Genomic DNA, 22,514 nt, shown 5'->3' with positions numbered 1-22,514 from the left:
CTACAAGATGGGAACTCAAGTGCCAGTATGTGTACCTATTCATGGTGCTGTTTGCTACATTAGTAGCACTACAAATTCTGCCCGCTTTGATCACTGTGTATATAAGACTTGCTCTCTTCTGGTGCAACTATCTTTTTATGATTTCCTGCTAGAAATATTGTAAGAAAAATATCTTAAAGGTCAAAGTGCTAAAAGATGGAATCAAATTAATTATTCTTAATGATACTCTATTATTTTAGAAGCTAAAAAGCACTACTTTCAGACTTTTTGAGAAACAAGAAAAATATGTAAAGCTTTTAGTTTGTTAAAAAAATTATAAAGCCACTTCTTGGCCTAGTTTTATTTTAGATTTCAAAAAACTGATGTGTTTATGAATTCAAATCATTGCAGACAAAATTTTGCACCTGCAGTTATGGTTGCCTGCAGTTCAGTTCAGTTTAAGTACCTACATCACTGATTGCATCTGTAAATTAAAAACATCTAAGTAACCTAAATTACAAGCACATATAATTGCAGGTGCAAAACTCATACAAACAGAAAATGATCTCTGAAAGTTGTTCTTCTAAATCTCATTGTAAGTTATTCACTGTATCATGAACCTAGAGTCCTCTTGGGAGTGTCCCTAATCTATATAATGACATTGAAAGCCTCTTGAATCTCATATTAGCTAGCAGATGGGAAAGAATACATGTAGTCATATAACTCCCTAGGGATTACGCATGTGGATACTGAAGAGTATAACTTATTCCAATGAAGGCTAACATTAACTTGCAATCAAAAATTTCCTTCCTGAGCCACATTTTTTCTGATGGAATTAAAACAACTTAATGTTGTGTTTTTATGAAGTCACAACCAATCTGAGTAGAACACACTCCCAGGACAAGCACAGAAATTTTGCTCATCTCATCATTTTCATTTAACATATCACAGCAGCAGTTTACCATGGAGAAATGCTGTCAATCTTTTCCAAAACCAAACCTATTTATCCTGTGACTTTTATTCTAGTGTCAGAAAAAGATTTCTAAGGACATAGCTACAAATGTATATTTTCTCTTTGGTATTAAAACTAAAAATGAATCATCTTCTTGAATTCTTTTGCTTCGGTAGATGTAGGTGTGGAGCTACTCTAAATCAGTGACTGCTTCCTGTCATACCAGTTATGGCAGTACTGTTAGCAAAAGCAGGGGGAGGGGAAATCCTTAAATTCTCTTCTAGTGTTTGAACAACTAAAACTCCTACTGAACAAATGAAGCATTCTGCCAGTTCTGACAATCCAAAATGGAATGAAGAGTTTTTCTGTTTCAGAAGCTCTAGGCAAAGCTGTTTTGGCATGTCTGTAGCTTGTTCCTATTGCAAACAAAGGGGCAGCTAGAGGGAAAGTCTTTGGGGAAAGAAAATGCTGTCAATTGTAAGAAATCAGACATGTAGACCCATTCTACAGCCCAGCTAGTGATTACATGCAGGCAAGTTTGTAAGAGCCTAGACCAGCTGCCAGTGCTAATAATGCTGCCATTTGCAGTGATTTCAACAGGAATTACATCAAACATACCAGCCTAAGTCTTCTGAAAAACATGGGCAAAACTGGAGTTTTGTTCATCGGCAATGGGGGCCAACCTACAAGAAAAGTGTTAAGAAGGAAAAAGCAAAGGTGCCAGGGAGCCCTGCAGAGTGAGCATTGTTGCTCCTACCCCTGGGCTGACAGCAGTGGGAGCATGCAGCGCATGCTGCAGCTGATAGGGTCCTGCCTCTCCGCCTGCCTGCAGTTGCCATCCTCCCAGGTAGCCCAATTCTTCCCTTGACAGTGGTGGTCAGCCCAACTTCACAGGCACCTGGCACTTGCAGAGTAAGTGGCAGAGGTGTGCATTGTATCTCCATTTTTAAAAGTCCAATCTAATTTAATACACATGAATCTATTACTCAAGCAGTACATGGTAACAATGTACCACTTAAGTAATTAATTTGCAATCATCCTAGGGAAAAAAGCCAGAACAAGATGTTCTTTTTTTTGCACATGGAGAACTGTTGAGGCTATGTTGTACGTTACGGTGCAAGGCTCCAACTTCACCTTCCTAAAACTGTTCTTTTAGGTGCTTTGGTATAACAAAGCAGAAAACACATGAGAAAGATGTAATATAAGACAGGACTAGACCCTCCTTTGAATAGAGAGAAATTTTAACAAATATTCCTTTTTTTTACTCTCACTTTTTGCTGCCATAGACAGAAGAAACGAAGGGGTAAGTTTCGTGTTTCCTCTTCTTGAGGGATTTATATTTAGGTGTGTCCTGTAACTCATATTAATTCAGAGTGCAGCCTAGAAAGCCAAAAATTAACTAGCATTTTGACCAAGAGATTGAGATGTGATTAAAACTAATGGAAGAAAGGCTCATTTCTCAGTAAGAACAACAGTCACATAGGTGATGGATCATAATAACTTCATAATCTGACCCACATGCAGTAAATATGGTGATGACTGCCATTTTGAATAAGTGGGGTAGATTAATGCTGATTATTAATCCGTTTCTTGGCCAGTCTGATTTTTTCAGAGCCAGCTCCTCTACTGTTTAGCATTTTTCTGAATTATCTTAATACTTTTCACTGACAGCCCCTTCCCTTTTAACCAGTCACTTTTTGTACCTATGTTGTCTTATTTGAGGGATTTCTTTCATTAATTGGTCTGCTTCTAGTATTCTTATAGCTAGATGCTTGGTTGTCTTTTAGCACATACCATAACATCAGTGTTACTACAGACACCTGGTAATACAATTCTGTATTACATTCATTTGTTGGGGGAAAAAAAAAAAAAAAAAAAAAAAAAAAGAGGCTTTTCCTTAATTCCCATGTGTTGCAGTGAAAGCTCAGTGAAAAAAAGTGAAATATGCTTTGAAAATAAATACCTAGTATTTAGTGCTGGTGTCTAAAATGGCAGATATCTGCATGGTTGACACAAAATGGATAAACAAATATATTTCCATTATAGAAATTCAGAAGCCAGTTTGGCTAAGTGTGTCATTGATAGCTTTATATGAGGTTCCTGTAGGGATATAAGTTTAACATTTGCAGTAGGATAATACACATAACATACTTCACAAGAAAAAAACTTTTTGGAGAGCACCAGTGTCCAAGCTTGGTTTCCTGTGAATGTTTCCAACCTTTAATGCCTTTTAAAGTACACCTAACTTTGTGCCTATTGCCATGAATGACACCCAGCCTTCCCTATAGCCTCCCCTATATCTCTTCAGCTGGGCAAATGATTGTAAACACTGTGATTGAGGGTGAGCTACATGTGTGAACTGGCTAGTGGTTTGCTGCTTGCACACAGCTGAATTGTATGTCCCTTTTACTCAGCAGTAGGTACTAATTTGTGCCTGCCTTCACCAAGCACTAGCTAGTTCTTCTGACAATTCTGGGAACTCGAATTTTTTTAAATCTCCAGCTAGGTCAACATAAAGATTACATCACACTACTAGAAATATTAAAGTAATATTGCCCTGTTTTCAGTTGATTTACTTTATTTTAGTAATAGATTCACAACATGCTACCATGAAATGAAAAGATACCTTTTGCTGATGTAAATGAAACTCTAAGCAAATTTTATTATTTAGACACATATACTTCCTCTTTTGAAGAACACCTACCCTTTTACCAAGTGTGTTTCAAAAACTGCTTCCCTTTTTTGAAATGAAACATTATGTAAAATCAGAAAGTCACATACTTGTTTAATGTAACTGATGTTGTCATGAAATCCAGGTCCTTTATTTATACTTGGGATAATGCAGCGGTAATGAAAGCAGAATTGGACCTAAGAGGGGTTTTGTTTCAATTATACAACAATGTGGGTAAGAGACTTGGATTTGACAGCAACAGAAGAAAGGGAATATTGTGCTCATGCCTTCAATCAGCTTTATTAGATCCTTAAAGGGAAAATTATGTGAAAGACAGAAGAATAAAACAACAAACTAAGCAAGATCCCAATTTCAGTATAATTCGAAGAAAATAACTGATTTAGGTTGGTCGTCTTGCCAGGGTGAATGACTCAAGGCTTCCAAACAAGAAATGGAAACCAGAAGGATAGCGAAAGCCTGGAAGAACAAATTGAGAAGATATGATTGACTGTAATGTTTCAAAATCAACTGCTGCAAAGATGAGTTTGGGCTGTTGCCCAGAGTACAATTGAATGGTGATGTTCATTTAGACCCTTAATGCTGAAACAAAATAAGATGTAGCTGTGTTTCTGTTAGAGATTTACTTGTTCTTTCCAGTGTCTCTAGCTAGGGATATGATGTCACGGCCCTTCTCTTCTATCACACGCTGCAGTGATTGCTGCCGCTGTTCTGTGGTTTTTTCTGAACATAGATTTTCTGAAGAAAGGCCTGAATCCAGGTGATAATATCTTTCAAATGTGAAATGTCATCACCATTCACCAGCTGACTTTGAAAAACTATACACTGTGTGCAAGTAGGCTAACTCAGTGTTATTGACCAAGGAAAAGAGAAGTGTAAGATTGTTGTACGTGTATGTACTTTCTGACTGACAAGGCCATTCCTGTTTTTTGTTACTATCATGCTAGGTTTTTTTTAAATAAGCAAATAGCTCATTTTGCAAAGATTTCAAATAATTGTATCTTTGATGGGCACAACTTGTAAAGCATTACTTGGAAAAGTTGGGGCAGCTGCTTGTCCTCCACCTCAGGCGCAGAAGGTTCTAAAAGAGACTAAGCTTTATGCAAAAAAATAGTCAGTTGACAATAGGCAGTGTTGAGACAGGATTGTCATCTACTTCCTCCTTCCTTTTATTCCTTTCATCTCACTGGCTGTGCTTACTAACTGTTTTTCTGTTTCTATTCTAAATGAGGAAGAAGAAAAATCTAAACCACAGTTCATAATTAAATACTGAGCTAGTTCTTACCATGTTTACTGAATTACATATTGCATATATGGATGTATATCCTCACAGTTTTCATGTGTTTTTAGATTTCTAAACTTAATGCGTTCCATAGGAATAGACCTTAACTCCTTCTTGTCTGTTTTTCATGACGATATTTACCTCCACAGAAGAAGGGAGTAAAGTGGTGAAACCCAGTTACAGATCCTTTAAAATTGTAAGGATTCACAGAGACATGAATGTAGTTGCTGAGCTCTGCAGATTCTGCTGGTTCACAGTAAAGATTCCTCCAGCAGAAAATATTCAGTGTTGACCTTACAGCTGCAACAAACAGATCAGCTTGACACGACATGCACAGTAATATCTTTGTATAGGTATCTTTGCCGCAGGGTGGCTAACCTGATAAAGACAGCTTTAAACCAGGAACCACAAGGGGTGGAGAGAGTTACCACAGCTCTGAGGGAGCAATGGACAGGCTGACAAGCAAAGCACCTGCAGTGATGTGAACAAAAACAAAAAAATGAACAAAACAGGGCTTAAGTGGCATCACCTCAAGCATTTGCATGTAAGCAAGGAAGTCTCTCTGAAGTGCCTGCACACTGAGGCACACAGCATGGGGCTAAACACAGTGTGTGGTAGTGTGTAGAGAGCTGCAGCAGTAGGATCTTGTTGAGACCCCGGAGATGCAGTGGATGGCTCACATCACTGGAGTGCAGTGCAGTGGAGGGATAGAGACTCTTTAGGAAGAACAGGCTGGGAAGACAAGGAGGGGGAGTTGCCCTTTGTGGGAGAGAGCCGCTGGAGTGCATGGAGCTCTGTCTGAGGGTGAATAATGAGAGTTTATGGGTAAGGATTAAAGAGCAGACCAATAGTGGCAACTTTATAGGAGATGTCTACTATGGGCCACCTGACCAGGAAGAATGAGCAGGTTGTCGCAATGGGGGGGGGGGGGGGGGGGGGGGGTGTCCGTTTGAACATCAGGAAACACTTTTTTACTGTGAGGGTGATCAAGCACTGCCACAGAGATCTCCTGGATCTCTGTGGAATCTCCTTCCTTGGAGATATTTAAGAGCTGTCTAGAGGTGGTCCTGGGCAATCAGCTCTAGGTGGCCCTGCTTGATCAGGGGCTTGGACCAGATGATCTCCAGAGTTCCCTTTGAACCTCAACCCTTCTGTGATTCAGGAGCAATGGATAATTGCTTCTCATATTTTCAGTTCCCATTTCTCTAGAATTTCCAAACAATCCACCGTCTGGCCCACTGATTATCTGAATCTCTGGTACTTCAACACCAAGATGTAATAGAATGGTGGATTACTCTTTAGAAGTGATTATCTGCCTCACAGGATTGCTGAGATGGCAGATATGTTGCTCAAATTCCTGATATACCCTTCCCTTCCACATTCTTTCTGCGAAGCTTCCCCTGTAGATCCTCAGAGCCCATGGCAATGTTACAAGGTTTATATATTCAATAGCTGCATACATGAGAGTATACATGCTGGAAAAGCAGCCTGTACTGTATAAAGCTAAGCAATGCTTCTGGGTGTAGTAGAACTGAACTGTTGCTTTATACTGCATAGATTTCTGCTTATGCGTCTCTTACTGATGAGGAAATCTGGGCCAAGTTTGGGTCTCACTTTTTTGCAGTCAGAGCTAAACTTAGGAGTAGAGCATTGGAGCACTTATTTTCCAATTACGGTCATGTCAGAGTACTAGAAATTCCAAAGGGGATGGCTGTTGTAGATATGCTTGCAGTGGTTTAGATAGAGCTGAAAAGAAGAAAGTGTTTATAGGAATTTGTGTTCTTGTAGCTGACCCTACTTGGACATCAGTTTCAGTTTGAACTTGTGTGAAACTCTATGAATCACATGCTTAAAGTTATTCAGCATTTCAGTAGCTTGCTGAATCAGCAGGAATATACTTTGAACATGTATGAACCATTAAAGACTAAGACTGGATCCAGTATATCTATATTGCTATATCCATATCTATAGATATTTATAGTTATATCCATATCTATAAGGATACAGATATATGTACATATGTATGTGTATATATTTATGTTTGGAAAGTGAGACTTCAAGGAAATTCAAACAACCGACAACTCAACTGAATTCCTGAAATCTCCTGCCCGAGGACTTTCAGCATTTTGTCATGAAAACATCATTGTATAAAGTGCTCAAAGTTTCCTTTTATCGTGGACTGGAATTCAAAATTTGCTTGCTTCAAAGGAAGGATAAGTGATATTCCCACTCTGGAGCATTTTACAAAGTCTAATTTATTTTGTATATATTGAAGCAGCTTAAGAACGTAACTCCAGAGAAGTGTTAGAAGAAGGGTGGAAAAAATGGTATAGCATTTGTGTTATTTTACATTACCCTGGGGAATGTGAATTAAATTGGGGGGTTTTTTTGACATGCACAAGATAACTGTAGGAGAATCTGTTGATGTGATGACTCTTCCACGTCCTGCAAAAGTATTCCAAGTAATAGGCTGTTTTAGAAAGGTGAATCACCACATTTCAACATCACCATTTTCAGCATTTTAAGAAGAGATAAATCCTTTGCTTTAAGAAGTTATTTCTTCTGTAGACAGAATTGTCTTACAGTCCTGAAAGAAGTGTATAAACTCTGAAGATGGATAAAATGTAAGATATACCCTTGTTGGCTGTCAAGGCAGCTTTTTCCTGATTGCATTAGATGCCTCTCCCCATGCACTGTCTAGGTTAATGCGGAGACCTAACAGGCAAGAACTATGTCTAGTTTCACCTTATCCTGGGATTTTGAGAACTACCTGTCATTTAAAGCATTACCAAGACCCAGCTTTATGCATCTTCATTGCCCTTGTAAGCAGAGTTCAGGCTGCCTGCAAATGCCATGTATGTTGCTGCGCTTGTAGCAGATTATAGATAGATAGATAGATAGATAGATAGATAGATAGATAGATAGATAGATAGATAGATAGATAGATAGATATAGATATATACATAGGTAGATACATAGGTAGATACATAGATAGATATAAAACTTAGATGATGCAACACAAAGCATATATTTGGCTTCAGGCTAGCTAAAAGTCAGCAGCTGTTGTAAACTCCTTCATTGTTTATAGAGTTAGGTAAAAAAGTGTCAAAGACCTGAATGAGTACAGTGGCAAGATACTGCCTAATATTTTTGCCAAGATGAAATACATGCATTCTATTATGTCTTTGTTCATAGATAACTTGTGTTAAAAGTATGCAGAAAAAAAAACCTTCATCTATTTTGAGGCATATTTAAACTTTAAAAGATGTCTTAATCTAGTGTCTAAAAATAAGCATGTAGGTTTTTTTGTATGTAACTTGCTGAAGTTGCAGTGTTTGCCAAGTCTGTATTGTGTGACTTCAGATTTTAATATTATCACTGCTACATCAAGGAAATTTAAAAAATGAAGTAGTACGTTGTCTTAGCTGTCAAAACTGTTCCTCTTCCTTTAAATACGATTTCTTGTCTATTCAGAAAAAAAAAAAAAATGATTGAATTTTTACTTGTTCATTGCTGGTTCTTTGATATCTCACAGCAGGTAATAGAATTGGTAGCACATTACTTATTTAGCAAATAAACAAAAAGAATTGTTATTTGTCGGCATGCTTGGAAATGCAGAAAGCTCAGTTGTTTTACTCAAAAGTGTAAATAGAATTGGTAGTATGGTAATGATATGTTGTTTATCCATGCAAAAGTAATTTATTTTTTCTTCACTAGATTGCTTGGCTTCTACAAAGGAATATTTCCTCCCATCTTGGCTGAGACACCCAAAAGGGCAGTGAAGGTAAAAAACTCCATACTTCCATCTTAAAAATACGAGTAGGGATAGTGTCAACTGTAAAACATTTTATTCCTCCCCCACTGATTGACATTAGAATCTTGAACTTATTTGGCATATTAATCCTCTGATTTTTACTGGTGGGAAACTTTCCTGTTGATAACACAATAATAACTGTGTTTGATTATGAAGTGTAGAATAATGCTCTTAAATGCTAAGCTGATTTTGACCTCTACATATAATGTTACTGAAAAAAAAAATACAGTTAATTTATGCAATCAAAATTAATAAAATACCTCCAATGATATTTTAGCCTCATAATTAACTCTGATTTAGACATTTTGTTTTACTTGCAAAACAACTAAGAATAGCTTAATAAATTAACACAAGAAGCCATTAATGAAGCCACTCCTAATAAGTACTTACTCAGTAACTTGAAGTAGTATATCTATAGATTTGAAGTGCTGCCCAGAGTTTTCTTGTATTCCAAAGGGCACTCTGCTTCATACTTTCACTGTTTTACAGATTGAACAAAGTAACTCTTCATCATGCAAAGAACATTTACTCCATTTCTCTTACAGCTGAAATAGATGGTAGCCTATCAAAGTGTATTTACTGTTGAATATTGATCTTATTTTCTTTTATTGTCCTCTGTGTTGACATGTGTAGGATTATTTTAGTAACATTCCTAAGCAAAATATTCAATACATCAATCTCTTCAGTTAAGTAATGCAATCTTTTTAATGAAAAGGTAGCAATTAAGCAGCTCATCTTAAAGTTCTAAATGTATCGTTGTGTTACAAGAAAATGGTTCTTTGTGTCTTACTTCAGAACTTTGAAGTTTCCTATAGTTGCACCAGTGTATCTAAAAGCAGTTTTTATACAGAATGTCTTGATTTTCCTTTCTCTTTTTTTTTTTTTTTTTTTTTGGGGGGGGGTGGTGGAGTGGTTTTTTGTTTTTTTTTTTTGTTTCTTTCTAAAAAGGCTGCATATGATTCTGGTCCTTAGTCTGCAATTAATCATTCACATTCCAGTTCCTTTGCAGAAGAATAATATTTGTATAAAGTGACAGGATGTGACCTTGTAACAGAATCCTAAAGGAGTTCTGGTAATGTCATCTTCTTGTTTGCATTGGCATTTTAGATGCAAATGACATATGTCACCCTTCTCGAAATTTTTTAATACAACTAAAAAAACTCAAGTTCTATTTCATAACAAACTGGCAATGAAGGATAGATGATATTTAGAAGATTCATAATAACTCACATTCTTCGTACTGTGATATTTCCTCTGTCTCTCCATTTCATTTCATTTGAAAGAGGTCAAAATCTGATTATGCTTTTTAGGTACCAGCATATATGTAATTAAAATACAAAGCCAGGTTGGATTTCTCTCCCACCAACCTGATTCATGAAAAAGTCTTGAGTAACTTTCTCTTATTCAAATGGATTAAATTGGTTTAAACCACATGTTATTCAACATAATACTAGAATCACAGGAAGATTTAAACTGGGAGGGATCTCTGGAGGTCCTCTGATGAGCCTCCTATTCAAACAGGGATGACTTCATGGTTAGATCAAGTTGTTTGGATGTGTTGTTGAGCCTGAAAATCTTCAAGGATGCAGACTGCAGCCTCTCTGTGCTCCTGCTCCAGTATTTAATTACTTTCACTGTGAAGAATTTTGCCTCAAATTCAATCCAAATTCCCTGTTGCAACTTTTGCCTATTGCCTCTTATGCTTCTGTTGTGGACCTCTGAGAAAGTCAATCTTCATCTTCTGGATGGTGGAAGACAGGAATTACATCCCCTCAAGACTTCTTGTCTCCAGGCTAAATAGACTTGGTTCTTTCAGCTTCTTGCACATCATAAGCTCACAGGTCCTTAAATGTCTTACTGGTGCTCCTTTCGTGGGATTTCTGTGAGGGCTCAGTAGTGTTTCTGCTTCCGTGGAAATCAAGTTTAAATGCTAAATGTATTTTTTAATTAAGTCATTGAATTCTTTAATTGTTTACACTACTCTTTTAAATTTTATGCTGTTCCTAGGAAATCAGGAGGAAAAAAGCTCTGTTTCCTTAAGATATCAACCATGTTCTACATTAGAAGAACTCTGATAGAATAGGGCAGCACAGTAATGTCCTTATAAGAACCTTGATACTGAAGCAATTCAATGTGAGATGCAATATGACAGCACAATTTCTAGCCTCCAAAGTGGAGTTTGTATGCATGCTTTGACCTGAAGAGAATCCAGCTTGTCTCAAATTTCTGCGTACCTTATTTGTATGTGACTCCAATGGAAAAGTCACTGCTTCTTTTGGTTCACTCTCCACCTTCTATTCTTCTAATAGTTTTCCTGATTTTAACAGGTCCTAAGGTATCCCTTGTGCACTGCCAAAGTCACAAACTGACTTGTGAGATCCAGAGGGCACTTATGTCCATGCTTGTGGTTTTGAGACTTGAGAAACACAAAAGGCAGAGAGGCAATTTCTAGGTTTCAGCAGCCTTGGGTTGTGTTTGTAAGGAGCTTTTTGGAAAACTTCAACTTATAGTGTCTTTTATATCTCATAAAACTGTATATGCTATGGACAAGGGAGATTTTGTACCAGGAAGAAAAGTGCTGGTACTACTGGAATATTTTACTTATCTGGTGTGGATATTTGCAAATAAAAATAAAGCTACTGAAATAAAGTTATTTAGCCCCAGTTATTTAGCTAAGTGCTGAAGATATTCACTTGTAGACAACTTTGTTCTCATGTCTGTCTTGCTATTTCTTTTTTTTCTTTCTCTTTATTTCCCTTCTAAAAAGAAACCTGATATTTCTGGAAGATGAAAAGTCAAGGTTTATAACTTTATGTTAGATTGAACTTGGAGGAAGGAAGTGATGATGCCAATACAATGGTTAACAGATGAACTTTTGGGGCAAATTCATATTGTTCATGTGTTCCCAGACATCTTGTTTCAAGCATATATTTTTACCTTAGAATTATTGAGACATCTGGTAAGTACTTTGGCTATTTTCTATGTAACTTGAATTAAAGTGTATCTTTGCCAGATGGACAATATTGTTTATTATATACACAAAAGCATGTTTTAAATACATTTATTCTGAGATAATTTTTTTTGGTGCAAATCTATTAATACAACTGTAAAGACAAAGACAAGGTATACTGTGGTTTTAAAAACATTTTATTTAAACATGATATAAATGCATATGATATAGCTAGATACTTTTTGGCAAAACTGTATGTATACTAACCACGCTAGTATACTCAGCAACATTTACATTGAGTTTTATTGCTATTATTTCTTTTCTTTTTAAAATGATGTAAATCATAGTTACTATTAAGTAGCTATTTTATGTATGACTCTAGGAAGCTATTGATTTTTAAGGTAACATTTTTAAGACCAAAAAATTGCTAGGTAATATATTTCTGCCTTTATTACAACCATTTTACAGATCTGTATCATTATGGAAAACATTAAGGAATACCAGAAATTCCATTAAAGGTTAGAAGGGTAACAATGGGTAGAAGGATGCTGGAGAGAGAATAAAGCAAACTTTATCACAATAAGAAATTAATTTAGTTCAGTGAAGTAACTCACACACTCACAATTGACACTTTCCCAGAGACTTCCTTTTACCTATAAAATATCTTCAGTTTTCCAAAAAGATAAACCTACAGTCTAAGTAACACTTCTCTCTTTTCTGATTATTAGCAAGGCAAGTACCATACTTTTAAATGTGTCTGCAGGGTGTTTGCAAAACTAGTGTTCAACCTGTACACTCTTTGGAGGGCCCCGATTTTAGGACCTTTTCTGCAAAATGAGATAAGAATCCCTACTGAGGATAAAAATGTATCATCTGTCCCCTGGCCAGAGTATCAGTCCTTCAGTTTTACAATTTAATATGTATTCATATTCCTTCCTGCTTTAAATATAGTGGCATTTTTAGCATGTTAACACTTGTTTCTCTGATGGTTTTGGTGTCATTCTACTGACTTTTCATTTGAAGCCACACTTGATTGAAAAATGTTATTGGCTTTGCGATAGGATAGGATTCTAAACAAGTTAAAATGACAATGTGGTGCTTATTACTCATGTTCCTCTACACATGTTTTATGGACAAGCTGTTTTGTTCTGATAGGTCTGTGGTAACTAAGCCCTGAGGGACAGAGCTTGTCTTCTTTGGCTGAGACCCAGCACAGGTCACCCAGTCTTTCTGTTTTGCCTGAAAAACTCTATTCCCTTATGTTTTTTACAATTCCCACATCTCCATTGACCTCATTTCCCATTGCCTTCCTGTCATGGTGAAACTGTTTGATTGTCACATCCATGGGCAGGTGCTGTGTGGAGGGATCAGAGCCTTGTGTGGGAGTAGAATTCAGAGGATCCTGCCTTCATTTGAATCAACTTGCTCTAAACTAGTCAAGTGTTACACGTCAACTTTGGAAAGTAGCCAAGAAAATCAGAGGTTCTAGTGATTTCTTTTTGCTATACGGGCATGTGACAGTTCTTGCTCTAGTAGATAACCAACTGCACAATGCAGTCTTGGTGAAACTGTGACAAGGTTTTGTTGTTCAGTCCTGTAATACTGGACATCCTGTGAAAACAAAACTTCCCTTTTGCATGTAAAATTGTGAATACTTCTTGGACAGATTATAGAACTCACAGTGAGCTGTAGTTACGGGCCTTGTGTTGTTCTGTGTGTGAAAATTATGTGGAACAAACAGCATCTCCAGTATCTTTGGTTTTCTCTGTAATTCAAATATCAGTTCTTTATAATCCTCAAAATTTTCTGCTGTCCTCATTCATCATGCTAGATAACCATTTTCACTCCCTTCAGAACTGTCTTATGTGCATCAACCTGAAGTGCTCTTTCAGTGGCTTCAGCAACGTATTTTCAGAATACTAATTTGAAACAATATGAGGTGTGGGGAGATTTGCTGTTCACAGAAGCGCTGAGACTATAAAGGATCTCTTAGGCCAGCAAACCTAGTCATCTGCTATTCTGTAATCTCCTTCATAAATTTATCAAAATCTCCCTTACAAGTGGTTAATTTCTTTCCTTCATTATTCTTATTGGAAGACTGTTTCAAGACCCCACACCTTTGGTTGTAAGAAAGCATCAGATCTCAAGACGCATTCTATTTATTAGTAGCTCTTACTTTTATGCTCAATTACTTTATGTTACATATCTTACTTTTTTTTTCATTCTCTTGCAGCCTCTGTTTTGCTAGACCAAACAAAGCAATCATTTATTTTCCTTCAGTCTTCATTCTTAAAAAAACATCTTTAAGTTCTCCTTATTGTCCTGAAAACCCTGGTTTGAATACGCTGTAGTCTAAGGTCATCTTTTTAGAACAAAGGTGGCCAGGATTGTGTGCTGTATTTCAGAGGGAATCTTACCAATAATTTGTACGTTGTCACAAATACTCTTTCTTGACTGATGCATCTTAGACCTTAACTGATGCATGCTAGACCTTGTCTGTCCAGAGACAAAGAAATACACAGTGAAGGTCTGTCTGCCTGCATCATTAGGAAGCTTCTTACTGACCTCACTGCAGTCAGGGTTATTCTCAATACTCTTCTTGGATGAACAAATCCATCAATTTAAAAAGCTTTGATTTTTAGATTTCACAAAAGGTATTCTGAAAATTAATGGGTTTGGGTGGCAAGAAATGTTAGGTTGCAAATGAAGACATTTACAAATGGTTGCCTTTCTCTGTGTCAGTGCAGATGAAACTGAGCTTCTCATTTCTTTCTTGGAATTCAAACACGCAAGAGTACAGCTTTCAAAACTCATCCTCTAAGGAATTGCAGATGCTCAGAACTTCTGAGCACCACTGACTGAAAGCAGACAATTGGGTGAAAGATTTATTTGTAAAGAGCAAAAGCTAAAAGAAATGTGCTTGTGGACAGTAAAATATTACAAAAATCTATAGACTTTCTAACTTCAAAATCTTCAATTACGTCTCTCAGGTGAGAAGTAGACTAGTATCTGAGAAACTTGAAAGTGATCACAGTATATTATATTAAATATGTGAGGATGATTTCTTGAGAGAAATTATATTTGCCACTACCTTTATGCCACTATATGAAAGTTTAATGCTAAAGGAAAGTTTATAATTTAAAAATGTGAACTATGTTTTGCAAGAGAACTCTTACAGAAAAAAAATACTTTAATTGGACTTATGCTATCATGCATGATACACTAATAAAATCAGTTCTGAAGCCTAATTGTCTGATGAAGCACATCTAACACTGCTACAGAGAGTGTGAAACAAAAGTGGCTTATGTTTATTTTGCAGAACTGCACATGGCCATTCAGGATATAAGGTATCCTGAAGCTCCATTGTAGTTTGGTTTTGCTAATTTGCATAAGTAACATAATTTTTTTCAATGCAATTTCAGTCTAACTTTTATTTACAGTTTTTCACCTTTGAACAATACAAGAAGGTACTAGGATATTCATCGTTACCGCCAGGACTGGTACGTATGGATACAGAACTTCATGTTCTAATTTAATATGGGTATACTGAATGGTGCCATCCATTTCCTCTCATAGAAGGAGCCCGAAATTAAAAGGGCCAGTTCAATCAACAGTCTTCCAGAACAGACTTTCCCTTTGAAAACACTGATAACAGAATTTATCTAAATGATAGTTACATTAATTTTTATATCATATGTCTCCAAAGTAATACCCTACAATGTCATAACATTTGTTAATATGGATAGAGACAGTCACCGTGGAAGAGTCTCTATGCAGCTTGCCATTCTTCATTCTTGCAAATTAGATAATAAAGTTGAATGTTATCAGTATTTATTTACTCATATGATAATGACTAGTTTGATACCTCAGCCTCAGCGTGCTACTCTGCAAGGCGCAGTGCAACTATAACAAAACTACAGACCTCGGTCTTATTCTAAAGACTGTATAATGAAAACATAAACTATGTATAAGAAACTGCTACCTCCTTTGAAGTGAATGACAAAGTACTCTTATACATCAGTGGAGTTTGGATTCCATCTCAAGAGTATTTAAAAAAAAAAAAAGACTTAAATATGCATAGAAATGTTTTAATACTAAGATGCAGTTTGCATATGTTGTATGCATTCTGATATAGAGAGCTTAATTCTGCTATTTTACCCTTTTGAATAAAATATTTTTATAAGAATTACTGCTTTCTGTAGTGTAAGAATCTAAGTAATAGCAAATATCTATTTTTCATGAAAATGGAATCATAACTGTAGGAAATGATATTTTTATGGTTATGCTCCAAAGGTTTTGCTTACTTCAGATATCTTTCGCACAGTATTGTTTCCATTTACATCTGCTTTCCATTGCAGTGAGTGAATGATCATGGAATCATATTAACTAGTTTAAAGCAAGTTTCCTCTTCCTCTTGGTTATTCCACTGGCCCTATAGTTGTTTACAGTATCTCCTATTTTATCTTGCATTTTTCAGCAGGCTCTTCTCATCCTTAGATTTAAAGAGAAGGCTGACATTTGTTCTCCAGCAAGTGGAAATAACAGAGTTTAAGATTCCATGGTTCACCAGCACTTTTTTGGAGGAGAATATGGTGGAAACATGACCAAAAGCTGCTGTGATTCATATAGCAGATACAGAAACTCTCAGACACCCCTGACATTTTAGGTTCAGAACTGTTACCACAGAGGCATTTTTGCCCCTAAAATAGGTGTGTTAGAGAGGGAAGAAGAAGATTGAGAGGTATTCTAATCTAAGCTAGACAGAATGCTTCTAGGTACCTCAACACACCTAATATCAAGACCACATTTATTGTTAAAAGAGTGATGGATATGTTCGCACCATCTTCCTGCTGGTTTCAGTCTCATGGTTGGTGATGAAAGAGATAGATTATGTTCCCACCTCATATTGGAAAAACAGATTTGTTTGTAGTACCATCTTCTCCAAAGGCAGTAAGGCTGGAGCTTGCTCTTACCTTCTAACTCACCATTCTTCTCTTTCTTGAGCTCTCAAGAGTCCCTGCTCAAATCCCTCTGTATTGAATAAGGTTTTTCTCACTGCTGTTGTTTCCTTACATTTGGTTTCCTTGAATCTCAGGAGATGTACTCAGTATATTGTATTTTGGTCCTGGGACTCTTTTCAGCCCCTGGAAAGTTAGGAGATATTAAAGAGAGTCAATAAATGCGTGAAGTGATCACCAGAATTAACTCCTCTGAATATTTGACCCAAATATTTCCATATTATTTTTCTGTTACAAACAAACAAAGTTATTTTTAAATGCTGTGTGTTGATGGAAAGCAAAGCAGTGAATAACTCCATATCTAGGACTGTAATGTACCATCAGCTTCTAAATGGAGTTAATTCATCCTTGTAGTGAATGCTGAGATTTCCATGTGTGCCACTCATCCCCATATAAACCTTCCCAGGACTGATATCTACTTTGGAGAACTCTTCCTCTGTGTGTGCAATTTGCTTATGTACTGTGTTATTTTGATTTCTTACATTTATTTTCTTTTTTAAGTTACTATGTTAGTGTTATACGCTCAATTCTCAGTGCAGAGTTTTATTTTTTCCAGTGCTGCATAACTGCATTCATATTTGAGTTTTTATTCAGACTCCACCCAACGATAACATGAGTGCATTGTTTTGCCGTGTTTTCATAATAAATTGGTACCATAGTTTTTCTTCAAGCGGAAAAGAGGGTTCAGTGACAGTGCTATGACATTTTATTTTGTATTTTTTGGAATGTGGTTTATGGCTATTGTCATATTGTCTTCATGAACTGTCAGCATCTAATCAAGGGCTAAAGTTGTTTAGTAATAGAATACTGCTGTATTCATGCAGTGTCACAGTTTGCATTGTATCATTCAGTTTCATAAGCTGATGTAGGGGAAATTTTACTCCATAATTTTTTAACTTTAATTTTAACTTTCTTAGGCATTTGCAGTTGCTGGCTTGGGATCTGGGTTGACAGAGGCAGTTGTGGTTAACCCTTTTGAAGTAGTAAAGGTTACCTTACAGACAAATCGGAATGCCTTCATAGAGGTATGAGAATTGCTCCATTCTTCTTTTTCTGCTTTATTAGGAATAGTGCACTACAAAATCCATATTTAGAGCATAATGTCTATAATATATTGGGTTAATGCCAATGATTTTCCCACATACTTAACAGAAATGGAAAAAGAGTGAAGAGACTCAATACACGATGCCTTCAGATATGCATGAGATCTCAGGTATGCAGAGATGCATGGCGTATTGTCAGCAGTGTCAGCATCTCCATTGTAAATACACTGTGTGTGAAGTGCACCTTCAGCCTCCAGAGTACCCAGCAGCCCAGCGCTGTGAGAAATTCTAATCCAGAAGTATAAACCGGAGCCCCTTGTACCCAGTGCATTTACCCCAGGAGGCTCCAGACTTCAAGTGAGCACCAAAGTTTAGCGTAAAACACCACAGCCCCATGCTCTAGCCAGGCATTTTAACATTTGTGTTAAAAATGTAGCTGATAGATTTCAGTCTTGGATAAAATTATTTATATTATAAGTCTTCATATTTATAAGCTCAAACCAGGAAATTGTTATCTAATAAAGCACACCAATAATTTAGATTCCTGATTCACTTCAGAGTTATATTGTTCAAATATTGTTTCGTTCAGAGAAGTCAATATGCAAAATTTACTTCGTCCACAGTTCTGGGTAGTGCTGAAAGGGAAAAAAATATTAAACTGGAAAACAGCGATTGAACAAAATCAAGTGTTCCCAGGAATACACCAGCTTCAATTAATTTTATTTTAGAAAATGTTCCAGGCTATTGGGAAGGAGGTCTGTCACAGTTCCTTTTTCCTTTTCTCAGTGAATAAGACTAAGAATTGTCCAATCAGCTCTTTCAAAATCTTTTGAGAAATCAGCTCTACCATAGTGGAAGTGCCAAATCACATAAGCATGGCATGAAAAGCTTGGCTGAATCCCTGGTGAGGCATGATTTTGCTTATTCTCCTATTAAGTTTTGACTGAGTTAATACTTGCATGCCTTGTAGCACTCGTCTGCACAAATTGAATGGGGAGATGCACAGTAAAGAGATTTATCACCTGGCTATTTACATAAGCTTTTCAGATATGCTCTGGCAAAACATTGCCACTGATTTCCAAATGTCATAGACTAGCTGGTACCTACTCTGTAACTCATCAGAGAAGCACTCTCTTCAAGAATAAACCTTAAAATATTTGGTAAATTCCTGTTTGATTCTCAGTGCAGCAAAATTGATCTTTGGATGCTCCAAGTCTCCAACCTAAACATTTTTTAACCATGGGCTGCAAATTCACTGAAACAGAGACCTAATATAGTACTGCAGTAAAAAGTTTGGGATCCTGGAAGAAGACTGAAAGTGGGAGAGAGCAACATGTGAGGGGATCTTTCTGTGGGGAAGATGATATGAAAAAATTATGGACTACTACTGCTCCAGCAGTAGTAAACTAAGCAGATATTCGGGATTTTTCTGTCTCACAGTTGTGAGGATAAATTTAACCTATCTTAAAACCTTCTGTTTTGCGTGAAATACTCTAGTATTGTATTTTGGGCAACCCAACTTCTCTAAAGTTGAAAGAGACCAATATGTCCTTTCACTTTACGTATTTTTTTTATCTCTCTTGCAAATTTTAGAACAATGTCTGGGGAGTTTTAGTTAGTAAATTTTATGCAACTACTTACTTTAGTTACAGCTTCTCTTCCTTGGTGACCTTCAGAATATTCCAATAATCACAGTGTAGCTGTTCAGAAGCATTCAGGTTTGTTTTAGGTTATGTGACTATTCTTTAAATTTCATTTTAATGCAAATTTTTACAAAATGCAAATAATAGTATATTATCATACAAATAAAATTGTAAAGTAATGCTATTGGGACTCCGCTAGAACCTAGTTTACACCTAAAGTATAAATTAAAGTGTTTATTTGCCCTAATGAAAAAATCCAAGGGGCTACAGTTCTTAAATCACAAAGACAGTTAATCACAGACATACCAATTTTTCATATATCTGTAAAAAAGTGTTAGGATTCCACATTTTGCTGATAATCAGGAAAATTACAGTGACTTCATTGCCATGATTTCAAGTACTCATTAAGAATATGTTAAAGAACATTTCACACTAAAGCATATAAAACTCATATTAAAAGCATATAAAACTCATATAAAAGCATATAAAACTTCCTATTGGAAGAAGCATGTGTATGTTGTATTATGCAGCGTAAGGCAATGGTGCACTCATTCAATTACCATGCACTGTTTTTCTAAAAGGTTTAAGTAAAGTATGTACATATCCCATTGTGTAGCTTTTGTACTGTATGATGAAACCTAATGCAGTTTACATATTTCTTTGACTATTGTGTTGAAATAATAAATATATCTTGTTTAAAAGGAACAAGGAAGAGCATGAACACATACTCCCACACCCAGACTCCTGCACACCCCCAAAGCAAATACTCACACACTACAGTGACAGCTGAATTATTCTGTGGTACCAGATCATCTTTCGAGGGTTGACAGATTTAAAGAGGAAGGCCACTATAAAACATGTATTGTCACTTTTGTAATGTGGGTTGCTACAGGTAAAAAGTAATGGTGACTTCTTGTTAAGGTAAACTGCTAGAACGCCCAATGCCTTGTTTGGTTTTGGGAGTTTTGGGGTTTTTCGCTGTAGCCATGGATAATTCACTGGCTACAGAAGAGGGTGTGGTAATGGAAATCTTCTCACCTGACTTAAGAGTTGTGTTTAATTGAACAAATACAAGTTTCTGCTTTACTATGAAGATTCTGATTCCAGATTCCACTGACTAGGTCTCTATTAAGTGAACAGTTGTATGAAGTGAAATAACTCCAGATGTTTGTGCAAGAAATTTCTCCGCCTGAATTAGTCAGACTGAGGTCCTTCCATCATCAGTGATGAAACACAGACCTGTGGCTTTATCAGCTGACATTTTAGATGCCTGTTTTGGCTGAAGTTAAGTGCTATCTGCTAGAGCCCTCTTTATCATTGAAAGACTGAAAAATTGAGTCTTTTGAGTCTCAGATGTAGAGGTAGACATTGCAGGAATCTACATTTGGACTGGTGAAACCCATCTCAGGTGTTCAGCAAATGACAGGCTTCTCCTTTGAGTCATTTGTAAATCCATATTCAAGATGAGAAAAAGGGAGAGCTTACTATTGAAAGTTGCTGTGTTAAGCTCAAATCACTTTATTCAGAACCATTACATGTTTTTTAAGGCTCTAACCTGAATTTTTTGTGCATGAGAAAGGATATTATTGCTAGCATTGGACTGTATTCCATGCTGGGTATTTACATTTTAGAATAGATTCCAGCTTGAATCCCTGAGGGGAGTTACAAAAGTAGAATATAGTAAAATGTATGCAGAACATTCACATGATAATATTAGTTACCAAATCTGAAAAAACAGAATGAAACTTAGTATTAAAGACTAAACTGCTCAGTCACCTAAATAAGCAGACATATGCTGTGTCAGATATAATAGGCATCATTTGGCTGATGCCGTTGATTTACCAGAGTGGTATTTTGAAATGGAAAGCTATTAAACAAATAAGCGTATTGAAATTAGCAGTGTTCCCAGCGTTCTATTCAAAATTCTTCTATATTTTCATGTAGGGGCCTTCTAGTGGAAGTCATGTTTTGCCTTTCTAATCGAATATTTGGTTACCCAAAGGTGGCTTTATGCTTTGGAGAAAGCCAAACTCAAGTCAACAACTTTTTGAAAGGAACTTTTCTAAAAAGAAATAAAAAATGTTCAGAAAGGGAACACCTCATTCCAAGCATCACTGTATATTGGAAAATAGATCAAATGTGTATGTAGTCAGGCAGGTCCTGTCTGAGGAACTGATCACTATATAAGTGGATTCTGAGGGTGTTTCTTCCTTTATGCCTGTTGTTAAAATGGAAGTTGGCTGACTAAAATGATTTTTGTGCCTATTGGGCGTTATTTTCAAAACAGAATTTCTGAAGTTAACTTACTAACTCTGTACCTTGAAATTTAAATGGGTGTTCTGATTTTCAAAATCTAACTACATTTTTTAAGCCAAGTGATTCATTAGGAGGGCAAAACAGGATTTCCAGTTTGATGCTGAAGAAAAAAAAAATAAAAAGGAAAACAACACCACTTCAAGATTTTCAGCACTAGAAGAAGGAAGTTCAGTGTGTGATCTGGCTTTAAAAAGTGCTCTGTGCCAAATAACTCCTTCAAAAGTCAGTGTCTTAAAGCAGTGGCTTGCATTCCTAACAGCATGAAGAGCATAAGAATATCCAAAAGGGTTCCCAGGCAATGTATATGCCTTTTTATCATTGTTTCAGCCCTAATACTGAATCTGGAAACTGCCTGCTATTCAAAGCAAATATTTATAGCCTCCTTTGCTGCTCTAATTTGTGGGTCCCAAGGATTTGCTTCCATAGCCGTAATGGCTCAAAACTTCTAATTCTATCCCTTTTATCACTCCCTCACCATGTATATCCTGTGCCATTGGTTTTACTAGAGAAGTTGGTTTTATCTTCCTATTGTCCAGAATAACTGTTGTTTCTAGTCGTGTAAGGGTTTCATCTGTCATAATCTTAATAGCACAGGATCAATGATTAAAAAAAAAAAATACCAAATTCATCTATTCAAAGCCACATGTTGTTCTAGATTTTTTTCTCAATTATTATTTTGAGAAAGTTTTCTTTGCTTCAAGGATCCTTTGCTTTAGTGCTCAAGTCATGTTTTCATCTTGTTCTGCAATCAGAAAAATGAGAAATTTCTTTTTAATGAAAGTTGTGATTTTTACATGGTCACAGGTAAGGAAAAACAACAAATATGAT

At 36.3% G+C, this 22,514-nt stretch overlaps 1 protein-coding gene across 3 annotated transcripts in view; it reads left to right on the top strand.

Annotated features, from left to right (window-relative positions):
* Positions 1-22,514, top strand: part of SLC25A21 (solute carrier family 25 member 21) — a 257,673-nt gene that overhangs the window by 220,364 nt on the left and 14,795 nt on the right. For 2 of the 3 annotated variants that reach the window (XM_061463547.1, XM_061463548.1), the window contains exons 4-6: positions 8,620-8,686; positions 15,107-15,166; positions 17,602-17,709. In XM_061463547.1, the coding sequence (XP_061319531.1) occupies positions 8,620-8,686; positions 15,107-15,166; positions 17,602-17,709 (235 nt within the window). Of the gene's footprint in view, positions 1-8,619; positions 8,687-11,483; positions 11,676-15,106; positions 15,167-17,601; positions 17,710-22,514 lie in introns of all 3 variants that reach the window. The other variant, XM_061463549.1, reaches the window with a different exon arrangement.

This window comes from Pezoporus flaviventris, unplaced genomic scaffold (genome assembly GCF_033815535.1).
Source record: "Pezoporus flaviventris isolate CSIRO_AGI_PZ_B2104156 unplaced genomic scaffold, CSIRO_AGI_Pfla_v1 ptg000036l, whole genome shotgun sequence".
NCBI classification, from domain to species: Eukaryota; Metazoa; Chordata; class Aves; order Psittaciformes; family Psittacidae; genus Pezoporus; species Pezoporus flaviventris.
This window is presented reverse-complemented; position numbering and strand designations above follow the sequence as displayed.